Source organism: Protomyctophum parallelum (assembly GCF_964188405.1).
Source record: "Protomyctophum parallelum genome assembly, chromosome: 21".
Classification (NCBI taxonomy): Eukaryota; Metazoa; Chordata; class Actinopteri; order Myctophiformes; family Myctophidae; genus Protomyctophum; species Protomyctophum parallelum.
The window spans coordinates 11,891,827-11,919,139 of record NC_139713.1 but is presented as its reverse complement, the minus strand read 5'-3'; the positions used below and the strand labels follow the sequence as shown (position 1 = coordinate 11,919,139).

The 27,313-nt window shown below is 43.3% G+C and overlaps 1 protein-coding gene across 1 annotated transcript in view; it reads left to right on the top strand.

The window, feature by feature from the left end:
- Positions 1 to 13,050, top strand: part of rabgap1 (RAB GTPase activating protein 1) — a gene marked incomplete at its 3' end in the record, with an annotated part of 141,795 nt that extends 128,745 nt beyond the window's left edge. The window contains 5 exon segments of the mRNA XM_083793641.1: positions 11,143 to 11,214; positions 11,517 to 11,678; positions 11,680 to 11,718; positions 12,927 to 13,021; positions 13,023 to 13,050. Of these exon segments, the coding sequence (XP_083649767.1) occupies positions 11,143 to 11,214; positions 11,517 to 11,678; positions 11,680 to 11,718; positions 12,927 to 13,021; positions 13,023 to 13,050 (396 nt within the window).
- Between the last annotated feature and the right edge of the window lie 14,263 nt (positions 13,051 to 27,313).

The window sequence follows — 27,313 nt, the reverse complement described above, 5'->3', positions numbered from 1 at the left end:
AGGATGGAGTGTGAGAAATCTGAAAGACCGGTTTCGTTGAATGGCTCTAGAGAGACTGTGTACCAATTTGCGTGATGTTTGGACAAAATCTGTAGGTGTACTGTGCAAAAACTTGTTTTGCACAAAGCGGCCTCTTGGTGGCGCTATAACAAGCCGTTCTGGAAAGTTTGGGGCAGAGGTTCATCGTTGGCATCCAGGGAGTGTGTGTGCAAAATTTGGCATCGACCGGGTTAACGGTGGCCGAGATTAGCTGCTCACGGACACACGGACGGACGGACGGACACACACACGGACACACGGACGGACGGACGGAATGCAAAACATACTCTCCCCCCATGCCTTCGGCCTGGTGGAGACAAAAAACATATACAGTGAGAGGGAATAAGGGGTGGGTGGGGGATTCATATTTTACGGGGGCCAGTTTCGCATTGCAGCCAACAGTATAGGTGCCCTTTTGAGAGCGGTTTTGAAGGAGTCAAGGGATTTGCATGTCTTAATGTCTGTTGGTAGGGCGTTCCACGTTTTGGTGGCATAGGAGCGAAATTAATTTAGTCCCTTGTTTGTTGCCGAATCTGTGTTGCACATGGTTTGTTGAGATCTCTAGTGCTTTAGAGAAATCAGACTACACTATGAGCAACATATCTGCCAAGTTCCGACATTAGACTGTGAAAAATAAGGAGATTTTGTGGTGGGGGGCCTGACTTTGTATTCACCACTCAATTAGTGTTTTTTGTTTTAGCCTGTCTGTCATGCATTTCTGGGCCATGGCTATCGCGCTCTCACGCTGTGTATGTGCGTGCGTGCTTAATTGTGCGTGCGTGCATGTGTGTGCATGCTATTAATTACTGTATACTTTCCTTTCCACATTACCATTTTCGGTGCTGTAATCTGAACCCAGAGAGTTTTAATTGATTCGGTGTGTATTTTGACAGCGCTGCTCCTGTCTCTGAATCTTACATAGGATCTTTCATCTTTATTTCTGTCCTTCCTCTTCTCAAACCATTTAGACCTGAGGCCGATGATAAAAAATAAAAAAGTCTTTCTAAATCCTAAAAGTTTTCTGAAAAACCCTATGTGTTTATGTCAGTGGTGCTCAACCTTTTTTCATGTCAAGGACCCCTATGAATTATCTGTATTTGGCCGCGGACCCCCCCATCTGAAAATAGGCCATATCCCTGAAGCAAAGAGTTGAGTTAAAAGTGTTCGTTGTGAAAGAATATTATATTTTGCGCCACATTTTCACGATTTTCCAAAATAATAGCAGACCTACAAGCTCATAGCACGCCACCGAGTGGCGCGCTACGAGCTTGTAGGTCTGCTATTTTTGAAAAATCGTGAAAATATTTATTTCAGAAAAGAAGATTTTTTAAAAAATGTTGAGGTCAGGCCTAAATGGGATAATTAGATGCACGTCCGTCCGCCCATCCCCCCCTTGTAGATCTGTTATTTTGCAATAGCTAAAGTATAACATAATGCTTAAAACACCAAAAGGGGTTCCAGCCCAGAATGGATTAATTGTGATCTATACGTACAGTAGTTGCACACCCAGAATAGCCGATCTACAAGCATGTAAAACGGTCTATTTTCGGGGCACAATAATGACGCAGGAACCCAAGCATAAATTAGACCATAGCTGCTTGTCTGTGGTTATAAATCATGCAAAAGTAATTATAATTTAAATAAGTAATCGTGTAGTAATCATGGAAGTAGAAATATATATCTCTTTTTGACAATTGCTGTCCCTAATTATGAAGCCGCATCGTATGAAGTTGCCGGTGACCTTTGTATAAATTATTGAACATCCTGTTTTGACTCCCATAACTAATGAGTCAATAGTACATTTTCAGCCCCTTTAGATCTCAACCTGGCATGTATAATTAACCCATTTTGGGCTGGAACCCCTATTGGTGTTTTAAACATTATGTTATAATTTAGCTATTGAAAAATAGCAGATCTACAAGCTCATAGCGCGCCACCGAGTGTGGCGCTACGAGCTTGTAGGTCTGCTATTTTTTGAAAAATCGTGTGAAAATATTTATTTCAGAAAAGAAGATATTTTTTTTAATTTTGAGGTCAGGCCTAAATGGCATAATTAGATGCATGTCCCCCCCCCCCCCCCCCCCCATGCCGTTCCATTGAACACTGGTGAGAAAATGAGGCAACATCGCAGCCTTTATACGACTCCCGCTGTGGGCTGGCAGGAATAAGAAAAGGAGACCATTTTAGAAGAAAAAAAACAGGCATTTTATTATACCTCTTTGCTTGGATTCCAAAAGAATATATATGGGGTAGAAAATTGAAAATGACAGCACATGTGAGAGAATTGATGACGGGTATATTGGAGCATGGGAGGTATCGGGGGGTTTGATGGTGTGTGTGTGTGTGTGTGTGTGTGTGTGTGTGTGTGTGTGTGTGTGTGTGTGTGTGTGTGTGTGTGTGTGTGTGTGTGTGTGTGTGTGTGTGTGTGTGTGTGTGTGTGTGTGTGTGTGTGTGTGTGTGTGTGTGTGTGTGTGTGTGTGTGTGTGTGCGTGTGTGTGTGCCCGTGTGTGTGTGTGCTACTTGAAAGCGCTCATCAGATGACTCACGTGTGTGTGTGTGTGTGTGCACGTGCAGCACAGAGGAGCAGAGGTCATGTGTGAAAATAGGGCTTCTGCAGCAAACAAAAAAACAACAACACCACATAATAGTTATTGTCGCTGTCATTCATAAACCTTGTATCTCACTTTTTGAACTATATATATGTTTGTTTGTTTTTTCATAAATGAATGCCCTGCACAACACTATTGAAAATAGGCAATCTACAAGCTCACAGGTTATTATATTGTGATGTCTTGTGAGCTTGTTAATAATTACTAGCTCTTAATGCTGCTATAAGCAATAATATGTGAACATTTTAATTACCTTTTTTATATTTATGTTTTTGTATTCAGACAGCCAGCAATGAGTAAAAGGCTCCCAGAAAAATATAATTGAAAAAGGTCATTAAAACTTTGACATATTGCTTATAGCAGCTTTAATGATAAATAAATTGTAAATATTTAACATTGGATCCACTGGAACAACCAGTTATTTTTTGTCCATTTGCTGAAAAGTAAGTGTTTTGGACATACAAGGTTTCCACCCGACTGCAACGACACTATGTGTTTCATGCTTTATTTGACGGAAGGAGAAGGCGTGGAAAAGAAAGCGATAAAATGAACAACATCTCTCCAGAGGAAAGAGGAGAGGCAGGATTCAATCTTCTCACATTGATACGTCCAGGAAAGCTGTATGATGCCAGCATTATTTTGCAGCCGACATACGCAGAGCTACCAACCTGCACACATTTTGTGTACCAACCACGCAATTCTAGGCGTATAGACACCTAGAATTGCGTGGTTGGTACACAAAATGTGTGCAGGTTGGTAGCTCTGAATACGTGGAATTTATTCTCCAAATAGCTCACACTATTTCAGTGTCTGTGAATACAAAATTCTCATGTGGCATTTGAGCCAGACATGGCCTATAAGCCTTCCTAGATGAGGGATAAATGAGCAGTTTCCCTATAAACTGCTCATCTCTGTGCATAAACAACCAGGCTTTTAGCAGAGGATTTAAATACAGTGTAGAATGCTTTATTTTGGATCACAGTTGTGTGGCTACAAATAGGGCTTCTTGATACATGCGGGCTAATGGTATAATCTTTGGTACAGCGATTCATTGTTGATTGAGCATTCAACTAAACATCAATGCTCTGAGAATGCATGTGGCCCACCCATGAAGACATGTGACTCACCCATGAATGCATGTGGCCCACCCATGAAGACATGTGGCCCACCCATGAAGACATGTGGCCATCCCATGAATACATGTGGCCCACCCATGAATACATGTGGCCCAACCATGAAGACATGTGGCCCACCCATGAATACATGCAACCCACCAATATAATGACATTTGAACCAGGGACCCACCAATATAATGACATTTGAACTGGTTACCCACCAATATAATGACATTTGAACCAGGGACCCACCAATATAATTACATTTGAACTGGTGACCCACCAATATAATGACATTTGAACCAGGGACCCACCAATATAATTACATTTGAACTGAGGACCCACCAATATAATTACATTTGAACTGAGGACCCACCAATATAATGACATTTGAACCAGGGACCCACCAATATAATTACATTTGAACTGGTGACCCACCAATATAATGACATTTGAACCAGGGACCCACCAATATAATTACATTTGAACCAGGGACCCACCAATATAATTACATTTGAACTGGTGACCCACCAATATAATGACATTTGAACCAGGGACCCACCAATATAATTACATTTGAACTGAGGACCCACCAATATAATTACATTTGAACCAGGGACCCACCAATATAATGACATTTGAACTGAGGACCCACCAATATAATGACATTTGAACTGAGGACCCACCAATATAATGACATTTGAACTGAGGACCCACCAATATAATGACATTTGAACTGGGGACCCACCAATATAATGACATTTGAACTGAGGACCCACCAATATAATGACATTTGAACTGGGGACCCACCAATATAATGACATTTGAACTGAGGACCCACCAATATAATGACATTTGAACTGAGGACCCACCAATATAATGGCATTTGAACTGAGGACCCACCAATATAATGACATTTGAACTGGGGACCCACCAATATAATGGCATTTGAACCAGGGACCCACCAATATAATGGCATTTGAACCAGGGACCCACCAATATAATGGCATTTGAACCAGGGACCCACCAATATAATGGCATTTGAACCGGGGACCCACCAATATAATGGCATTTGAACCAGGGACCCACCAATATAATGGCATTTGAACCAGGGACCCACCAATATAATGGCATTTGAACTGGGGACCCACCAATATAATGGCATTTGAACCAGGGACCCACCAATATAATGGCATTTGAACCAGGGACCCACCAATATAATGGCATTTGAACTGGGGACCCACCAATATAATGGCATTTGAACCAAGGACCCACCAATATAATGGCATTTGAACCAGGGACCCACCAATATAATGACATTTGAACTGGGGACCCACCAATATAATGACATTTGAACTGGGGACCCACCAATATAATGACATTTGAACTGGTTACCCACCAATATAATGACATTTGAACCAGGGACCCACCAATATAATTACATTTGAACTGGTGACCCACCAATATAATGACATTTGAACCAGGGACCCACCAATATAATTACATTTGAACTGAGGACCCACCAATATAATTACATTTGAACTGGTGACCCACCAATATAATGACATTTGAACCAGGGACCCACCAATATAATTACATTTGAACTGGGGACCCACCAATATAATGACATTTGAACCAGGGACCTACCAATATAATTACATTTGAACTGGGGACCCACCAATATAATGGCATTTGAACTGGTGACCCACCAATATAATGACATTTGAACCAGGGACCCACCAATATAATGGCATTTGAACTGGGGACCCACCAATATAATGGCATTTGAACCAAGGACCCACCAATATAATGGCATTTGAACCAGGGACCCACCAATATAATGACATTTGAACTGGGGACCCACCAATATAATGACATTTGAACTGGGGACCCACCAATATAATGACATTTGAACTGGGGAACCAACAAAATAATCACATTTGAACCAGGGACCCACCAATATAATCACATTTGAACTGGGGAACCAACAAAATAATCACATTTGAACCAGGGACCCACCAATATAATGGCATTTGAACTGAGGACCCACCAATATAATGGCATTTGAACCAGTGACCCACCAATATAATGGCATTTGAACTGGGGACCCACCAATATAATGGCATTTGAACCAGGGACCCACCAATATAATGGCATTTGAACCAGGGACCCACCAATATAATGGCATTTGAACTGGGGACCCACCAATACAATGACATTTGAACTGGGGACCCACCAATATAATGACATTTGAACTGGGGACCACCAATATAGTCCCTGTGACATACTAGCGTCATGTCCAGGGGGTGTACTTGTACATCAAGCGGCCTCACGCTACAGAAACAGGAGATAGGCTCCTGCGCCTGTGGGCCTCATGGCTTGGCAAGGCTACTTACCACCAATATAATCACATTTGAACTGGGGACCCACCAAAAATAATCACATTTTAAGTTACATTATATCTCTTGACTATATTATGACTCTGTTCCACAGATACATATTGTGAAACTGTTTGCCTCTGACTTATAGTATAAGACAATTTGGCAATTTTGATAGTTCTTTTTGTTTTTGAGTTAAAAGTCCCCCTCAGTTGACCAGGGTCCCCCTTCCTTTTGACCTGTTAAAAGTCTGTGTTGGGACGCAAAACCGTATCAGTGTTTTTTTTTTCTTTTTTCATGGTAAGAGCAGTAATTATGCTGATGAGTCTGCGGGTCCACAGATGAGCCACTTAATTTCTCATCTGGTTTTAATAACGCTTTGGTTATCATCCAGCAGTTCTCAGAATAGGTGTCCCCCACGTGGAACCCAGTTCATGATGAAGTGTAGGTTCAGGCAGATCTGACACTCTAGGCGGTTCACAGGCATGTGGGTGATGTACAGTATATGTATTATTTATTATAGGCTCACCGTATCCATTGATCCTCATCTTGCTGTCAGTGTCAAGGAAGGTTGTATGCACTTGTTTGCTCCCACCAACACCGGCTCAGCTTTGCCCAGGGCTCTTTCTTTTTCCATGAGGGGGTCAACTTGGTGTTATATTGTCGGGAGGAAACCTCATAAATCCATTTTTGAGGTTTTAGATTGTTTTGCATAAATCAGTGCTATTGAACACCCTTTACGTCTCTGTGTTGTTTTGAAAATATTGAACCAATGGACCCTCAAAATGTCTGCTAAAGCAACTAACTCCACCACCTCTCCCCCTCTCATGGAAGTAATTGACAATATATAAAGTTACAACACCAACTTTGATGAGGCTGTGTTGCTTTGTTTTAAAAATATAAGGTTTTCTTAATTTACTGAAAAACTCCATTTTGGAGTTATGAGGTTTCCTCCCGACAGCAGAGATGTACTACTGTATGTCTGTTCTTAAATGGTTGTCTTGTAAGTCTTGTCTCGCTGAAAAGGGAGTACCGGTAATTAGGGTTGTCCCGATCGGATCGGAAATCGGTGCCGATCACGTCATTTTCGAATGATCGGAATCGACTCGGGAGCCAAAAGAACCTGATCGGGACATCGCTAGTATCAATATAATATATACATATCATGATATTAGACTGGAAATTGTCTGTGATTTGGGATATTGTACTATAGTGATATGGCATAAACGTGTTCTATAAAATACAAATATCGGATCGGGGACAAATCGGAAAGGGCAGATGCTCAAATGATCGGATCGGGAGCAGAAAAAGGAAGATGTGGCTAGGCTGTGCCAGCCAGTGTTGTTTTTTGTGGCACATTTTGATTTTAGTTTTAGTCGTAGTCTCTTGAATAGTTTTAATTTAGTTTTAGTCACATTCTAGTTACCTGCAATGGTTTAGTGTTAGTCTGGTTTTAGTCGACTAAATGTCATAAGATTTTAGTCCACTAAATCTACAGTTGATTTAGTCGACCTTGATGTCGTCGTAATGACTGATTTTACACTTGCTGAAAATAGTTGATCTACAAGCTTGTAGATCGGCTATTTTCAGCATGCAACCAATATTGTAAAATGACTTGTGTGGGGGGCCGCACAGTGTCCGTGCGAAGCGCGGAAATTTGTGGGTTCTCAAAATGCATTGTGTGCTCAAACACGCAGATTTGTATATTTCTGCACAGTAATGAGCAGGATAATAATGTCTATACAGGTATATGCTACTTAGAATAGATGTAGGCCTAGACCTATTTGACAGTGCATAAACAGCATTGCTTTGACATCGAGCACCAACTGGACACACACACACACACAGCTGTGGGCAGTTCAGAAACCTGTCCACCAGTGACATCATCATTAGGCAGATTTTTTTTAACCAAGATTTATTTACGCGAGAATAGCTTATCAGACTATAAAGATTACATAGAGCAGTGATTCCCAAAGTGGGGTCCAGGGACCCCCAGGGGTCCTTGAGGCAGTTCCAGGGGGTCCCCAGGGAAATTATGGTTTGGAACCAAATGGACCCTTATGGCCCTATAACTCTGAGAGTGTACAAATGGAACCAAATGTGAGGACAGGGTGCAGTACGTAGTTCAGACAAGCACGGGAGCCGACGCTAGTCCGACATGTCGGACTAATGCCCTGTCTGAAAAGCGTCTACCTCCAGAGGAGATATTATATGAAAAGTGGTGAAGTGGTCCTTTAAGGATTACTGTCATTATGGTAATCTCACACTTCATATCGCGCGGCACACCATACCTGTAACTTTCATTAGGCCTCTTATTATTCCCAGAATTAAAAAAAACATCTTCCAGGGGCCACAAGGGGGCGCTCCGCGTGCCGCATTTTGCCCACGGGCCGCCAATTGAATACCACTGCAGTACATTTAGTGTCATTTATATACAATGCTATTGCAGTGGTTTTCAACCCCTTTCATGTCAAGGCCCATTCTTTATTGGGTATTTGAGCACACGGTACGGACGAGACTGAGAAACCACTACTATAGAGAGAAAAGGAAGTGCGACGGGTATAATGTGTTGTTGACGGCAGAGTGGGAGTAGGACAACATGTTCCATTGATGTTGTTAGCCGTGCGTGTATTAACCCATTTAGACCATGAGGACGATTCTACAAATGTCTTCTAAATCCTGTTTCTGTCAACATTTTCATGTCAAGTACCCCCAAAAATGTCTGTATTTGGCCGCCGCCCCCCATCTGATAACATGTTGTTCCAGGGACCCCCCCCCCCCCCAAGAAGCTAAGATTTGAGTTAAAAACGTTCGCTCTGAAAGAATATATGTTCAAAGATTTGCACTACATTTTCACGGTTTTAAAAAATAGCAGATCTACAAGCTCGTAGCGTGGCACTAGGTGCCGCGATATGAGCGTGTAGATCTGCTATTTTTCAATAGCTGAAGTATAATATTAGCTTAAAACACCAAAAGGGGGTTCCCGCCCAAAATGGGTTCAGGTGGTCCTTGAAATTAAACGCTTTGAGAACCACTGCTGTAGTTAATGTGTGTGTTTGTTTGATTCCGTAATAAAACATTCTCTATTACAGCTGCTAATGGCTTTAAGAGTGAGACGATGATGATGTGGGTTCATGTGCATGTTTAGCTGACAGTGTTATGGCAGTTAGTTAGATAATAATTAGGCTATAATCAAAATGTATTGTTTTAAATCAGTCGTGTCATATTGATGGAAGCATTATTTGCCCAACATATAATTGCAGGGCGGTCATGAATGAACAAAATGTGCAAAATATGCACGCACGCACGTTGCACGCACACACACACACACACACACACACCAAAACATGTTCAATAGCAGTCACCCGGTCACACATTCTGGCTTCTTAAAGGGATTGTGACATAACAATACGCACGCACGCACGTGTACACACACACACACACACACACACACACACACCAAAACATGTTCAATAGCAGTCACCCGGTCACACATTCTGGCTTCTTAAAGGATTGTGACATAACAATATTTAAAAATAGATTTTCTGTGGTCTGGGGTTTTCTGGCTCAAACAAGTGCTCTGATTTTCCTGCCGTTTGTCACAGCCTGCAAATCCCATATTATGTTTGATGGGATTTTGCCAGCAGATGGCACTGTTTTCACCGTTTTGCCTGTTTTCATTGCAGCTCAAAAGGCTTCCAAACCCCAGAGAAAACTCCAGACCTAAAAATAAATCCACTGAATGTCTAACGTTTTGTGGGTGTTTAAAAGGTTTTTTGGGTGTAATTGAGATCTTAAAACCTAAAAGATTAAAGAAGGAGTAAAAAGAAAAATTAGGTCATGAAACCTTTTATAGACTGCTCACCCCCAGGAATCATGCTGTAAAGGTTTCGTAGGAATTGACCATTTGCAGACAGCGGCCATGTTTCCATCAGAGATTGGAAGCACTCTTGCATTTTGTGCTAATTCTAAACAGGTGGTACACATGGGCAGTTGAGTGATATCTAAAACTCCAACTCCAAACTCCAGCACTTAGAAAAAGACACAAAGTAGTCTACAGTGGATTGTTATGAAACAAACACTTTGAGGATAGAAAGAGAATAATTCAAGCTTTCCGTACAGCTGCCATGTTGGTGAGTTTGTCGTTACCCTGTAAAAACCCGGATTTCTACTTGCAAAAAAGAGGTTTCAACCTTGCTACTACTTTTTACTACTAGGACTCAATCAAGTCTAGGGGGCCAGGGGCCGTTCACTCCTAAAGGCTCATACATAGTCTGGATTTTCGGTGGTTAGGTGACCACCGAACTACAACATGACGTCACGAGCCGCGGTGAAGAGCAAACCACCGCCACCGCTCCAGCCCTTCTCTCTGTTTTTACTCACTCAGCTCCGGTGGTCAGCTCACCACCGGAGCGGTGGTCACCCTCACCACCGAAAATCCAGACTATGAATAGGCCTTAAGAGACAGCGGTCTCCTTGGTGTCTTCTGTGTGTCTCACGGAAAATGAATTGCGAGCCGTGAGACACACAGGAGACACGGAGGAGACAGCTGTCTCTCAGGTGTGAACGGCCCCTTAACCCATCTAGGCCTGCCGAAATTAAAAATATATATATTTTTAAATGTATTCTCTTCTGAAAAACCTCATGTTTCTACATCAGTGGTTCTCAATATTTCATGTCAAGGATGCCAGAAATTATATGTAATATGCCACCGACCTCCATCTGAAAATATGTCGTTCCAGGGACCCCTCATTTGAGTTAAAAAAAAGTTCACTCTGAAAGAATGTAATATTCAAAGAGTTGTGCCACATTTTCACGATTTAAAAAAAATAGCAGACCTGCAAGCTCGTGTGAGCTTGTAGATCAGCAATTTTTCAATAGCTAAAGTGTAACATAATCCTTGAAACACCAAACGGGGTTCCCGTCCAGAATGTTAAGCTGGCAATAATAACAACAACAACAACAAATATCTGTGTGTTTTGGTGTGTTTGCCTTCTATAGATCTGCTCCCAGCTGAGCGAACGTCTGGAGAAACAGCAGACGGCCACTCGGGGAGAGCTGGAGAAGATCAGGGTCAGTGTTATGCACGCGCACACACACACACACGCACACGCACACTCACACGCACCCACACACGCACGCACACGCACACACACACTCACAGGTCATCCACTTCCAAAATGAAGTGTGTGTGTTGCATTCACAACACTTGGTTCCAATTGCACACTCAGAGCTCCAGGCCATGACGTTAAGAAACTCTGTCCTCGACAACGAGGAGCCGGGGGAAGTGTCAGCAGCACTTAGCCTGTATTATCTTCTCTCTAAACCCTCTTTCTCTTTACCGCGTCCCCCCCCCCCCCCCCCCACCACTCCAGTCTAAAGTGGAGGGCTGCGAGAAGTGCAGCGGCCTGTTCAACAAGGACGGCCGCGTGCGCCCTCCGGCGGGGACGGCGACCCCCGGGGGCCCCGAGGAGACCGACGAGGAGAAGGAGGGCCTCAAGAACCAGCTGAGAGAGATGGAGCTGGAGCTGGCCCAGGACCAAGCTGCAACTGGTGGAGGCCGAGTGTAAAATACAGGTACGGTACCGCCACGCGCGTGCGTGTGTGTGCGTGCGGCGCATGCTAGGGCATTAAGCAACTAGTCGACTAGTAATTCCACTAGTCCACCTTGTTGGTACTAGTTGATAACGAGTTGACTAGTTGATAACTAGTCAACTAGTTGACTGATTTTGTAGGCCTCGAGATCAGTTAGATTAGATAGTTATAGTCACCAATGTACACAGTTTTTACCTAATAGGTAGTTAATCACCAATAGACTAGTAAACTAGGCAACTAGTAAAAATTACTAGAAGTGAATGCCCTATTTGATAACTAGTTGATAACTAGTCAACTAGTTGATAACTAGTCAACTAGTTGACCGATTTTGTAGGCCTCAAGATCAGGTAGATTACATAGTTATAGTCAACCAATGTACACAGTTTTACATAAAAGGTAGTTCATCAACTAGTCGACTAGTAAACTACAGTAGGCAACTAGTAAAAATGACTAGAAGGTGAATGCCCTAGCGCGCGCACACACACACACACACATTTCAATTATTTATTTCAATTTCAATTTCATTCATAAAATACATTATCAAGGGCACAAATATGTTTTCAGTTGCTTTTGATATCCCACACACTCGAAACATCATGTGTCTCAGTGCTCGAGTCCAAACAAGCCCTAAATGTACAGAATAATAGGCAACACGTGAACTTATTCACAGCCAACAGTCAGTTCAATCCGTCATATTACCAACACCCAAAGAAAAGCATGGACAAGCCCATAATCCTCAGCCTCTGACCACTAGCCTGTGACACTATGGCACAGGCTGCCAAATATAAAAACAATGAGCTGACACGCAGTCGTATAATGGCCTGTACTGATGGTTGATATTTTACTTGTTTAGTAAGGAAAGCTTCCTCTAAACTTGAATCAAAAGCGTCCCTCTCTCCCTCCCTCCCTCCCTCTCTCCCTCTCTCCCTCCGTCTCTCCCTCCCTCCCTCCCACCCTCCCTCCCTCCCTCCCTCCCTCCCTCCCTCCCTCTGTCTCTCCCTCCCTCCCTCCCTCCCTCCGTCCCTCCCTCCCTCCCTCCCTCCCTCCCTCCCTCCCTCCCTCCCTCCCTCCCTCCCTCCCTCCCTCCGTCTCTCCCTCCCTCCCTCCCTCCCTCCCTCCCTCCCTCCCTCCCTCCCTCCCTCCCTCCCTCCCTCTCTCCCTCCCTCCCTCCCTTCTCTCTCCTCCTCCAGGACCTGGAGCATCACCTGGGTCTGGCTCTCAACGAGGTACAGGCCGCTAAGAAGACATGGTTCAACCGAACTCTCACCTCCATCAAGACCGTTACCTGGGACCCAGGGCAAGGAAACCACCTAACCTTATGGCCCAAAAGGTCCTCTCTCTCTCTCTCTCTCATTACTTAGCTGTAGCCAGACCCCAGACAGGTTTCTCGGTGCGAGGGCGATGAATGCCTAACCCTTAACCAACACCCTGAACGCTCCGACACCCTAAACTTGTACCTGTGGAACTTTAACTTTGAACATTGACAGTTCCCCAGACTATAGACTGTGTGCGCCCCTTCTTCATCTTATCAAAGCCTCTTCTTCACCTCCATCTCTCTCTCTCTCTCTCTCTCTCTCTCTCTCTCTTCTCTCTCTCTCTCTCTCTCTCTCTCTCTCTGGTCAAAAGAAAAGAAAGAAAATTGTGGGGGGGGGGGGGGGAACCAATGAGGAACAAAAAAAACTAAAAACTAAACGCTTCGTAGATTTCTTTCTTTCTTTCTTCTTCTTTTGTACTACTACTACTGATATTTAAAGGATGTTGGGAAGGAAAGGAGGGAAATGGAAGCTCTGTCCTGTACAGGATTGAAGAAGGAAACACCCCCCCCCCCCTCCTCCTACCATCTAAACTACTGGCACAAGTAAAACTACTCCATGTAAAAAAACAAAACAAAACACAAGCCTTGTTTTAGGTACGAGAGCTGATAGACACCTTTTCCCCCGAACTGACCCGTTTATTTTATTTTTCTTCTAATTTACGTTAAACAAACCTTTCCTTGTCTATGGAGAGGCTGGCTTATGTATGTAAAGAGGGATACGTGCGAATGATGACTCACTCTGCATGCTTGTTTCCGGTCGATATGTGAAGTGTGTGTGTGTGTGTGCGTGTGTGTGTATCAAAGTGTGATTGTGCACGTATGTATACACGTGTGAACGATGAAGCGAGACGACGATGGAACTGTGTTTTGTGCAGATGTACGTCCGTGCGTACTGTTATTATTATTATGTCTATAATGTGTCCCTAAAGGAGACGGGAGAGAGAGGAGCGTTGAAGCCTGATGTCCTACGCTGTCCAGTGTCGTACGACGCTATTGGGCGCTATCACGGCACTGAACAGTGTCGTACGACGCTATTGGGCGCTATCACGGCACTGAACAGTGTCGTACTATGCTATTGGGTGCTATCACGGCACTGAACAGTGTCGTACGACGCTATTGGGCGCTGTCACGGCACTGAACAGTGTCGTACGACGCTATTGGGTGCTGTCACGGCACTGAACAGTGTCGTACGACGCTATTGGGCGCTATCACGGCACTGAACAGTGTCGTACGACGCTATTGGGCGCTATCACGGCGCTGAACAGTGTCGTACGACGCTATTGGGCGCTATCACGGCACTGAACAGTGTCGTACGGCGCTATTGGGCGCTATCACGGCACTGAACAGTGTCGTACGACGCTATTGGGTGCTGTCACAGCACTGAACAGTGTCGTACGACGCTATTGGGTGCTGTCACAGCACTGAACAGTGTTGTACGGCGCTATTGGGTGCTATCACGGCACTGAACAGTGTCGTACGACGCTATTGGGCGCTATCACGGCACTGAACAGTGTCGTACGACGCTATTGGGTGCTGTCACAGCACTGAACAGTGTCGTACGACGCTATTGGGTGCTGTCACAGCACTGAACAGTGTTGTACGGCGCTATTGGGTGCTATCACGGCACTGAGCAGTGTCGTACGACGCTATTGGGCGCTATCACTGCACTGAACAGTGTCGTACGACGCTATTGGGCGCTATCACTGCACTGAACAGTGTCGTACGACGCTATTGGGTGTTATCACGGCACTGAACAGTGTCGTACGACGCTATTGGGGCGCTATCACGGCACTGAACAGTGTCGTACGACGCTATTGGGCGCTGTCACTGCACTGAACAGTGTCGTACGGCGCTATTGGGCGCTGTCACTGCACTGAACAGTGTCGTACGGCGCTATTGGGCGCTGTCACTGCACTGAACAGTGTCGTACGGCGCTATTGGGCGCTGTCACTGCACTGAACAGTGTCGTACGGCGCTATTGGGCGCTGTCACTGCACTGAACAGTGTCGTACGGCGCTATTGGGCGCTGTCACTGCACTGAACAGTGTCGTACGGTGCTGTTCAGTGTCGTGATGTGCAGATGAGATCTGCCGTCTTCAGCACACACAACACAACACCGTCGTACGGCGGAGTGTAAAATGAAGCTTCACAATCCAGGTGAAAGATTAAGCACTATATTAGGTTATGATGTGTAACAAGATTGCAAGGGGAAATGTTGGTAACACTTTAGAATAACTATCCGTTATAACTAGTTAATAGATCATTCATAAACTATTATTTAATGAGTTAGTAATGAGTTGTTAAGCATTTGATAATAGTTAGTTAAGGATTATCAAATGCTTAACAACTCATTAACTCATTAAATAACAGTTTATGAATGATCTATTAACTAGTTATAACAGATAGTTATTCTAAAGTGTTTGTTTTTTTTGTTTTGTTTTTCAAATAGTCTGTTCTTTGCAATGTTTTAACCACTTCAGCCCTGTCATAATTTGTCGCGTGTGACATATGGCGAAAGTAGACGGGTCTACGAGAGAAATGGCTCACAGCGCCGTCGCCTTGTGAGCTTTGCGGGGTTTGTCTGCTTTCGCTATTTTCAAAAGGAAAGTTGATTTATGTTTTTTTGTTTTTTAAGTTAAGTTTAAGTTTGCACATTTTCACAAATTTGGCCCAAAATAGGGTGTCCGGGGTTTAACGTGGTTAATTGTGTGTGTTAATGCGTGACGCCGAGAAAGTGAACTTGTTGACGAGAGCCTTTGATGCAAAGCTTGATGATGATATAGCAGCGAAACAGTCCGAGTAACAGGTGTGCTACTTTCCTACCTACGTATCATCAAATTCAATTTGAAACATGACATACTTGAGGTTTGTTTATTTAGCACAATGGAACTAAAGAAATGGCTACAAAACGTGCATACTTTTTTGCATGGTAGGCATAGTAAATCAAACGCACCTTATGTTTTTCCGACGGTAAACATTTCGGACTAGGTTGGTTCTAGAGGCCCTCGGTGAGAGAAGTGCACGCACACACACACACACACATGCCTGTATTACTATACTTGTGAGGACATCAACAATTTTAGGACACCAACGTTATGATTGCGATTTCTCGACACTCTTGTATGAAACTAAATTTGGCCTAAACCTGCCCTCTAAATGCCTCCTCCTACCTAACCGTAGCCCCTGACCTGGACCTTTTCCTAACTGAAAATATATATATTTTGAAACCATGAAGGAACCTTTTTTTCTCGCGAGGATCAATAGAAGGTGTCCTCGCAATGACTCAAATTCGACTACACCTGTATACGTCTATCTAGGGGTGTGGCTAAGAATCTGGGGGTTGGACTAGGGGTGTGGCTGAGAAAAAGTACTGAGAGGTACCTACGAAAAACCTAGAGATCCTGATTTGACCTGCAGGCAAAAACAAGCAGAACCCCACTGTATGTGGCCGTCACGGTACAGTAAGCACAAACAGACTCATAATTCACTCTGGCACTTGAGCATAAAATCTAGTGCCCGAGAGAACATGACATACCTTTAAGTTTGAACCCTTCCTCCACCTTCCAGGCGCCAGCCAGCTGCTCGGCGACCTCTGAACTATGACCTTGACTGGCCCGGGGGGGGGGGGGGGGGGGGTGTCACACGGCCTCACACACTGTTGTGTTAGGTGTTAGAGCGTAGCCTACCGTAGGCTAGTGGTTCTGAGTGTGGGTGCGTTTTCACTGGACAAGCAGACCTACAGTATGTATGCCAGCCCCCCCCCCCCCCCCCTTATACCAATATTGCTGGTAGAACAGCTATGTTTTAGGACAAAAATATTTGGTGGGGGGGGGGGGGGGGTAACTCTGAGAGCGTACAAATGGAACCAAATGGACCCGTCATTAAATCCCATCTCACACACACACGCACACAGACTAGGGCTTTCACTTCTAGGGATTTGTACTAGTTGCCTAGTCGACTAGTCATTTAACTACACAGTATGTACAAAAATATATATATTATTATTTTATTTTTATTTATGATATTTCATATTTGTACATTTAAAAACACATGCACATTGGTGACTCTAATCTAGCATTCTAGCTGATCTTGAGGCCTACAAAAACGGGGGAAAAAACTTGTTTTTCTTTTTTCTTATCAACTAGTCAACTAATACCAGCAAGGTCGACTAGTGGATTTACTAGTGGACTAGTTGAATAGTCGACTAGTGCATTTACTAGTGGACTAGTTGAATAGTCGACTAGTTGCTTAAAGCCCTAATACGCACACACACACACACACACACACACACACACACGCCCATCTCAAAAGCAGGCGGATGCATTACACACGTGCATGCATTAAGACACACTTTGTGAGCGTGACACACAGCGCCGTCTGTAACCGCGCTCCCCGAGTATGGCGTTCAGAACGCAGCAGGACGGGCCATCAGTCACTGGATCACTTACCGCTGTCACGCCGAAGCCGGGTCACCGCAGGCCTCGCACCGCCAATCACTCACTGAAGGACACCCGTTAAGGGCTGGATCAGGTTGTGTACTGTGTGTGTGTGTGTGTGTGTGTGTGTGTGTGTGTGTGTGTGTGTGTGTGTGTGTGTGTGTGTGTGTACTGTGTGTGTGTGTGTGTGTGTGCGCGCGCATGCGTGGTCATCGAGTACAAACAACAACATGGATTTTTGGCTGTATGCGGCAAAGTAATCAAAATGCATTGTTTTAACATACGTCTGTTATTTTATAACGAATTATAGGAAATATCTTATTTTTTTTTCTTTATTTTTTTTTTAACCGGCCCGAAGATGGATTATAGTTACAACAGTTATATGATGTCGGCTTAACACAAAATGTGCTCTGATTGGCTAGGGAATTATTGTCCTCATACGTTATAGAGAAAAGGCCGAAATTATGTTGAAAGGAACAAAGGGCCGTTTCCCTTTCGAGGCACTGGGTTGTATATAAGAAACAAATAAAGAAATTAATATTGACTTTTTTTCCCTCTTTTTTCATGATTTTCTACTCTGTAATTATAACTAATGTCGCCTAATTGTACCTATGCCGTTCCTGCTGCCGTGCTACTGTTTAAAATCCACAGACATTTTGGTTTTTAAATTATTATTTCTCTCTCTCTCTCTCTCGCTCCCAAGCGTCTCAGTACAGTCAGACTGCTGTGGTTGGTTGGTTGGTTGGTTACTTACATGCCAAAACGTAGCTTTATTATTATTCAGCAACAAGACATTATCAACGTGTGGACATTGTAATAGTGTATAGGTTGCATTGTGTATACTTCATGGATTTCAATATAAAGATATGACCACAAAAAGCTCCGCTTGTTTCAGCCGTTTTCCTTTCAGCTGTGTGCTTAGTATGCTTACCAAACGATTTTTGCGGGAGTTCAGTAGTCGCTAAATAATATTAGTACACATGTGACACATCGACGGGTGGCTGACATCTCCCTTAGAGATAAGGGTGAGGGAGTCCAGTCACACGAGGGAGACTCGGGAGCAGAGTCGCTGCTTCTTCGCCTGGGAAGGAGCCAGCTTAGGTGGTCCGGGGAAATCTGGTCAGGATGCCTCTCGGGCGTCTCCCTATAGGGAGGTCCTCGAGGGACGTCCCACTGGGAGGAGACCCCCGGGGCCAGACCACCAAGGAAACACGTCGACTCACTGGCCTTGGAACGTCTCGGGATGCCCCAGGAGGAAGTCACTAATGTTGCTCTGGAGAGGGAGGTCTGGAACACTCTGGTGGAGCTGTTGCCCCTGCGACCCGACTACGGATAAGCGGTTGAAGATGGATGAATGGATGCATGTGACACAGTGGTGGAAACTTAGCCAAGTACATAATGCTGAAGTACAATTCTGAGCTATTTGTACTTTACTTGGGTATTTCCAATTTCCAATACTTTTACTTCTACTCCACTACATCTCGGATATTAATCATTGCATTTTACTCCACTACAAAACTTTAGTTACTTTTTATATTTTGCCTGTAATTATTAAAAAGAAACATGCATGCAATACCCACTTAAGCCCTATATATTTCGTCCATTTGAAAATAGCCGATCTACAAGCGATTGGCTATTTTTCCCCTCTGAGTTTTATTCATTTGAAAAGTACTTTCTACTTTTGGTACTTCAAAGTACATGTTGATGCCAATATTTTTGACTCTCACTTGCATGACAAGTTAACCCATTTAGACCTGACGTTGAAATGTCTTCTGAATCCTGTTTCTATATCAGTCGTTCTCAAACATATTTAGTGTCAAGGACCCCAAATATGTATATGACATTGGCCGCCGACCCCCATCTGAAAATATGTGGTTCCAGGGACCCTCCCAGTAGCAAAGATTTTAAAACTTTTTTTTTTTTTTTAAAGTTAAAAACTCGCTCTGAAAGAATATATATTCAAAGATTTGCGCCACATTTTCACTGTTTAAAGAAAATAGCAGACCTACAATTTCACGAGCTTGTAGATCTGCTATTTTTCAACAGCTAAAGCATAACATAATGCTTTACCCATTCTGACCGGGCACCCATTTTGGTGTTGGCATCATGTTATGCTTTAGCTATTGAAAAATAGCAGATCTACAAGCTCGTAGCGCGCCACTCGTAGGTCTGCTATTTTTGAAAAATCAAAGAGCGACTGACATTTTTTTAAATCTGATCTCAGGTCAGAATGGGTTAATCAGACCAGTGTGTGTCTAGTGGAAACCTCGTGTGAATCTGATCTCAGGTCAGAATGGGTTAAAACACCAAAACGGTGCCAAAATGGGTTAACAGAGTTTATTTTCTTCCCTATAATGCATTATTGATAAGTTTTACTTGAGCAAAAGAATGTCAGTACCTTTTCCACCACTGCTTAGAAAGCATCTGTTACAAGACCACAGGTTCAGTTGTTTTCACCATGACCTCAAGCCCTCTGCAGTCGCACAGCAGTGCTTCTCAAATAAACCTGTTCATGTCACAAGGACCCGTAAAATTGATATACAGTATTTGGACCTGAAAATGATTTGTAGCCGAGTCGGAAGAGAAGAGAAGAGAAAAAAGACAAAATATTTCTTCCATTGTCCATGTGCTTTCAAGATTTTAAGAACATGATCCCAAAAATATAGCAGATGTACAAGATACATTTTGTGGTATTTTTCTTTCTCTGTGAAAGAAGAGAACTTCCACACAGAACGTTGAACATTATTACGTGTTTTTTTTAACTCTACATTTGTATTTTATTTTGCAAACACTATAGCCAATTTCTCACTGTGAATGAAAGCATAAATCTGTATATGAATGAAGCTATATAGACCAATTATTTCTTGTGAAATATTCACCCAGTGCAATTTCAGATGGTTTATTCATAATGCTCCCAGTGTGTAAGGACCTTTACCCTTTTAGCCATGGCTCATAAAGATCTTGATATGAGATATCTACATTAGTTGCTGACAGAGCAAAGCTGAGACCACACACACACAGACAGACACACACACCCACACACGCAGACACACACACAGACACTGCTCTTTTATAAGGCTTGTCTCATGAGAACGCTTCTCGGAAAATATCACAGAAGATTTCATAAGTCTCCTCTTGATACGTCAAAGATATGCCACGATATTACGTATTGTGTGTGTGTGTGTGTGTGTGTGTGGGGGGGGGGGGGATAGACTTTTATCTCGAGCAGTCAGTTTGCAATCATTAACATTCCATTTCCTTCCATCTGGATGCAAATCTCTCTCTGGCTTTCAGTCAGTCAGTTCATGCGTTTCTATTTCCACCTCTTATTTGTCACCCTTCCTCATATTATTGTCCCTCGGAGAATAACGCCAATAAAAATATGGCCCCATCTCGGTGTCAGAACTCTGCGTCAGCTATTGAGCTATTCTCCCGGGGCCCTCGTGGAAGAGACTATGCGCCAATCATCTCTCACCCCTCCTGCGTGCATTATGAAATGCTTGGATTGTGGCGGCTTTCTTAAGCCATTTGAAGTGTTATAAGTCAGCGCCTGCCCATAAACTTATCACCTCTATCGGAGAGAGAGAGAGAGAGAGACGGCCATAGGGCTCTTCAGCTCTTGACCGCTTCTGACACACTGGAATGTACACACAAGGCCTGTCCGCCGTGCTGCTGTGTCGTCACAAATTAAGCGCAAAAAGGCGGCATGTCCGAGACACTGGATATCTGACAATTTGAGATAATGAGCGTCAACATTTATGCAATCCCCCCCCCCCCCCCCCCACACACACACACACACCAGTCCTCCTCCACCCCCACTACGGCGGCCGGTCTATATGTTCTGTCTTGGGCTATAAATACTAATAGCAGGCAGCAACAGAGTTGGGAGGAATGCTGATCGGATAGAGTTCTTGAGTTGCAGCATAGCCCAGTGATTTAGTGTGCGTGCGTGCCTGCATGCATGCGTGTGTGTACGTGCGCACGTACGTGCGTGCGTCACGTGCGTGCCTAAAGAGAGAGTTTACTGCTAGGGCCCCGAGGTGAACCCTCACTGTGGTCTAAAGGCCTCATCGCTGCATCCCTACTACAGTGGCGGTGGTTCCTGTTACTCAACTCCTATACCGTCCTGTCTGAACTTTGCCTAGCTGCGTCTATACTGTTTATTTATCTTAACCCATTTAGGCCTGACGTCAAAAAAAAAAAAAAAACGTCTTCTAAATGATGACAATGTTCTGAAAAACCTCATGTTTCCGAATCAGCGGTGCTCAATGTTTCATGTCGAGGACCCCAAAAATGATATGTAATTGGCCGCCGACCGTCATCTGAAAATATGTCGTTCCAGGGACCCCCTCAGAAGCAACGATTTGAGTTAAAAACGTTCACTCTGAAAGAATATACGTTCAAAGATTTGAGCCACATTTTCAAGATTTTTCAAAAATAGCAGACCTACAAGCTTGTGGCTCGGCACTCGGTGCCGCGCCACCAGCTTGTAGATCTGCTATTTTTCAATAGATTAAGTGTAACATAATGCTTAAAACACCAAAAGGGGTTCCAGATATAATAGGACTGTTTGGATATAATGGGCTGTCAAGGCCAGAAAGTGTAGTTTTTTTGCCACTCAGTAGGCGTTCCCGCATAACTTCCAGGTTTGATGATGATGTCACGCCTCTATTCTTACAACATGCATATATCCACACAAACTGTGACACGTTTGGATGAACGATCCATGCCATGTTCACTCATATGAAGAACACAAACTGCCATATATGACAATGAATGAATGAATGAATGAATGAATGAATGGATGGATGGATGGATGGATGAATGAAAACTGTGTATTGCACATGTTGAAACTGCTTGTTGCATTGCTGCATAATGATAAAAAACTATGATAAGAAAACTGCACATAAGGTTTATAAAATGATCTTTTAATTGACATAAAAAAACTTCTCATTCATCTTTTAAACCATTAAGAGCTGTCTAGGCCATTTCCGAAAATGTCTTATGAATCCTAACAGTGGACTCCCCAGACAGACGCAGAGATTTGAATTCAAAATGTTCAAAAATAGCAGACCTATACAAGCTCGCAACATGGCATGAAGTGACTGTGAGCTTGTAGATCTGCTATTTTTGAATTGCCAAAGTGTAAAATGACACAGATATGCTTTCCTGGTTTTAACCCATTCTGGGCGGGTACCCCTTTTGGTGTTTTAAGCATTATGTTATACTTTAGCTATTGAAAAATAGCAGATCTACAAGCTCATAGCACGCCACCGAGTGGCACGCCACATTTCCACAATCGTGAAAATGTGGCGCAAATCTTTGAATATAAATTTCAGAGCGAAAAATGTCAACTAAAATATTGTCTTCTGGGGCGTCCCTGCGGAACTACATATTTTGAGATGGGGGTCTGTGGCCCAATAGAGATAATTCTGGGGGTCCTTCACATGCACGTACAGGGGTTCTCAAAATAAAAAATTGCAAATGAATGGAAAATGGAAGTATAATATATACACCACCAGTATTCAATTGCCACTGCCTGGTCAAAGTGGCCCAAATTAGTAGAAAGTAAACGTAGAGGATAAAAAACGGTGGTCACTTCATATTTATTTGCACTATTCTATTCCCCCCTCCCCCCCTTCACTCTGTATTCATCTTTGTTAACGATGGAGTGCCACAATTTTTTTCCACCCTAAAACATGATCATCAGGTATTATTACAATATAAGGAGGAAGAACCTTTTCCAAAAAGTGTACAGTATTTGTTAAAATCATGCTTTTATGTGGACACGCCCACCAGTTCATTAAGTATGCCTGGTCTGCCTGGTGGGTGGTGATGGGTGGTGATCCACCTGAACTGAAGCCGCACCCACAGCTGTAGTTGTATGATAAAGGGGGAGGGGTTAGGGGAGGGGCTGATAGTGTGGTGTCACTATATTACTGTTTATTCCATTGGCCCCGTTTGACTGTCAAGGGTTCATCCTCCAGGAAGAAACCCTAAATACAAAGTCAATACACCATTGCACATAAAAACAACTCCAGGGTGTCTAATGAAGTACTGTCACCTCATAGACACGTGAAAAACTGGAAAAATACAAAAATTGTGGCACTCCATCTTTAATGATCTGTTCATTCCTGCCCTGAAACCCTACAAGAACCCTTTCAATGTATAGTTTTCAACAGATTATTCTTATTTCTTGATCACGTCCTGCATTCTCAGTTGCTCTTCTGTGTTTTACTGCCAGTTAATAAATGATGCATTTATATAGTGCCTTTATCCAAGACGCTTTACATATAGATTGTGCATCACATTCACCCATTCACACACACATTCACACACCGATGGCGGCGGAAACCATGCAAGGCACCAACAAGACACTCAAGCCCCCTTTGTGAAACCAGCTCCTCGCCACTCGCCCTATACACACTTGCCCTCGATATGCGCGTTCACGCGAGGCTGCGCCATATTAAGTGTCGTCCGAAACCAAGCAACCTTGAGTGGAAGTGGCTAATAAAGCCCTCAAGAGCGAGTCTGTGCCGATCTAGACTCCATTGCCTTGTGCAGCCCTGCTCTCTGTCCGCATGGAAACAGCCACCTACAAATGTAAGTACCACCACAAATAAATGATAAATAAACTCCTCCTAATAAACAATCTTCATCTGATGCAGAATAGACAACGCTCCAACTGATGTTCACAAGGGCTCTTTATTTACCCCACCGTGAAAAAACTATAAATGAAACCACACAAACAAAACAACTTTTAACAATGATTTATGAACACCATGGATGTATATGACATGTCATTTTTGACAGTCACGCTGTATTTCCTTTTTCCATATTGATGAAATCCACATGTCACACAAACATACACGATGCAATGCAATATAACTGTACAAACAAAATAACAGGTAACACAATTGCATGATGGTAACCATGACAACGAATGGTGTCTGTTTCCTGTTTCTGCACAAGGAGGGCGAGTGTATAACAGTGTTTTTCATACCCAGCACCCTAATCAAGGGAACTTGATTCAGCTGGAGGGGCACTTCCTGACGAGGGAACCTCCCGAGAGCACTTCAAGTCAAGGGACTGGTTTCAGAAAGGGCCAAGGACACTCGAGGACACTCAAGGACACTTCGACACTAACTGCTCGAGCTGGCAACCCTGTGGTTACCATCCAGCCACTCTATACCCCTGAGCCACCACCGCCCGCCAGTTCTTTGTAAATGAAGCACCTGCAGCACCATCTATGGCCCAATAATGAACGCTCTTCCATATATAGTCACTAGTAAAGGAGAAAACAATCTCTTGCCATCTCGATCCATAATTGATAGGATGTTAATTACCTTCCTAACCGTAGGCTATCATCATGCGGTTGTAGTTTGTAATTTGTTACCCATCTGTAGACAGACAGGCAGGCAGGCAGGCAGACAGACAGACAGACAGACAGGCAGACAGACAGACAGACAGACAGACAGACAGACAGACAGACAGACAGACAGACAGACAGACAGACTGTCTGCCTGACTGACTGACTGACTGACTGACTGTCTGACTGACTGACTGACTGACTGACTGACGAAAAATATATATCATAGGGGGGCAAAATTGGTTAAAAAACGTTAGTATTATAATTTTTTTAAAGGAAATCGGAGCTAGGAACTTCTCATTTGGTCCACCCATTCCTGGGACATGGGAGAATGATCCGGTGGATTTTTGAGTGGTGCAACCGGGAACAGCAATGTCCGTGTTCCCGTGTTCACCTATGTGACGTTATAATGAGCACCAGTATATGACTATGAGTACCAGTAGGGGCACTGTTGTGCCAGGAACAGAGAGAGGGATAGTGCTGCACTGTTGCCTGCTAATGAGAGAGAGAGAGAGAGAGAGAGAGAGAGAGAGATAAAGAGAGAGTGCACCACTCAGTTCACACGGGTGTGATTTTTTTGTGGGTGTATGGGATTGTACTCTATCACTAAACACGGGTGAAATTCACCTGGTTACCTGCCTGTAGAAAATCAACAGGGATGTGGGCAGAGTCAGACAAACCATTCTATCATGTGGATAGTGTGTGTGTGGAGCAGTGTGTTGTTTTTGGCAGCAATTTTCTATTTTAGTTTTAGTCATAGAACTCTGGGATAGTTTTCACATTTTAGTCACCTGGAATGTTTTAGTGTTAGTCTAGTTTTAGTCGACTAAATGTCGTAAGATTTTGGTCGACTAAATATACAGTTGATTTAGTCGAACACAATATATTTTGGCGGGCCTTGATGCCGTCGTAATGGCTGATTCTTTCACTTGCTGAAAATAGCCGATCTACGCGCTGCGACGCGTTGTTTGAAATTCTTTATTTGGAAGACCCCTTGACATACAATATCTCATTTTCGAGAGGGTCCACAAGCATACAGTCAATACAAGGTAATTAACAGAAAATAAAAAAAGGAAAACAAAACAAAACACAAAACAAACAGTTACAAAACACGAGCTTGTAGATCGGCTATTTTCAGCATGCAACCAAGTGTAAAATGACTTATACTGGATCTCTTGTCCACTAGTCCCTTTCTAACATTTTAGTCTAGTTTTTAATAATTTTCATTCAGTTTTCATTTATAGTTTTCGTTAGTGGAAAAAAAGGTAGTCGACGAACATTTTTCGTCTTAGTTTTAGTCGACGAAAACAACACTCATGGTGTGGAGCATGATAAATGCTTCCCTCTGTTCATACGACAGGTATTATAATGTGTGTCTATGTGACATCCAGGACTCTCCTTTCAGACAGTAAGTACACATAAGGCCTACACACACACACACACACACACACACACACACACACACACACACACACACACACACAGACAGAACACCACCTGCTGTGATGATAACGCAGAGATAACAGTGCTGGTGTCATTTTTATTTATTTATTTATTTATTTATTTATTTATTTATTTATTTATTTATTTATTTATTTATTTATTTATTTATTTATTTATTTATTTATTTATTTATTTATTTATTTATTTATTTATTTATTTATTTATTTATTTATTTATTTATTTATTTATTTATTTGACAGGGACAAAGCTCATTAATCAACATGTCAGTTTTCACCTCAATGTAAATGGGCCAGAGTTAGCCGAAGCTAAATGTCATCTGTAGTCCCTGGGCAGGCTCTTAAAAAATGAATGATAAAAAGAAGGACAAAGTGTAGTGTGCCTGCACACAACACCACGTCCAAACAAAAACACAATACAATACAGATAAAAGAAGGACAAAGTGTAGTGTGCCTGCACACAACACCATGCGTTGACGCCATGTGTGCATATGTGCAAGCACCCAACACTACGTCCATACAAAAACATATATGAAATAGATAAATGCATAACATGTATGTGTGCGTGTGTGCGAGCGTATGTGCGTGTGTGCGTGTGAGAGAGAGAGAGAGAGAGAGAGAGAGAGAGAGAAAAACTCACGCGTCGCTGTTCATTCTGCAGGGTGCTGAAATGCATCCACTGTGTTCGGTTATACACTGTGGGTGTGTCGCTGTGGGTGTGTCACTGTGGGTGTGTCACTGTGGGTGTGTCACTGTGGGTGTGTCACTGTGGGTGTGTCGCTGTGGGTGTGTCACTGTGGGTGTGTCACTGTGGGTGTGTCGCTGTGGGTGTGTCACTGTGGGTGTGTCACTGTGGGTGTGTCACTGTGGGTGTGTCACTGTGGGTGTGTCGCTGTGGTTCCTAACTCTTATTTTGCTGGGACCCCCTGGAACTCCCTCAAGGATCCCTAGAGGACCCCACTTTGGGAATTGATATTTTTTGTTAAAAAGGTTAGAT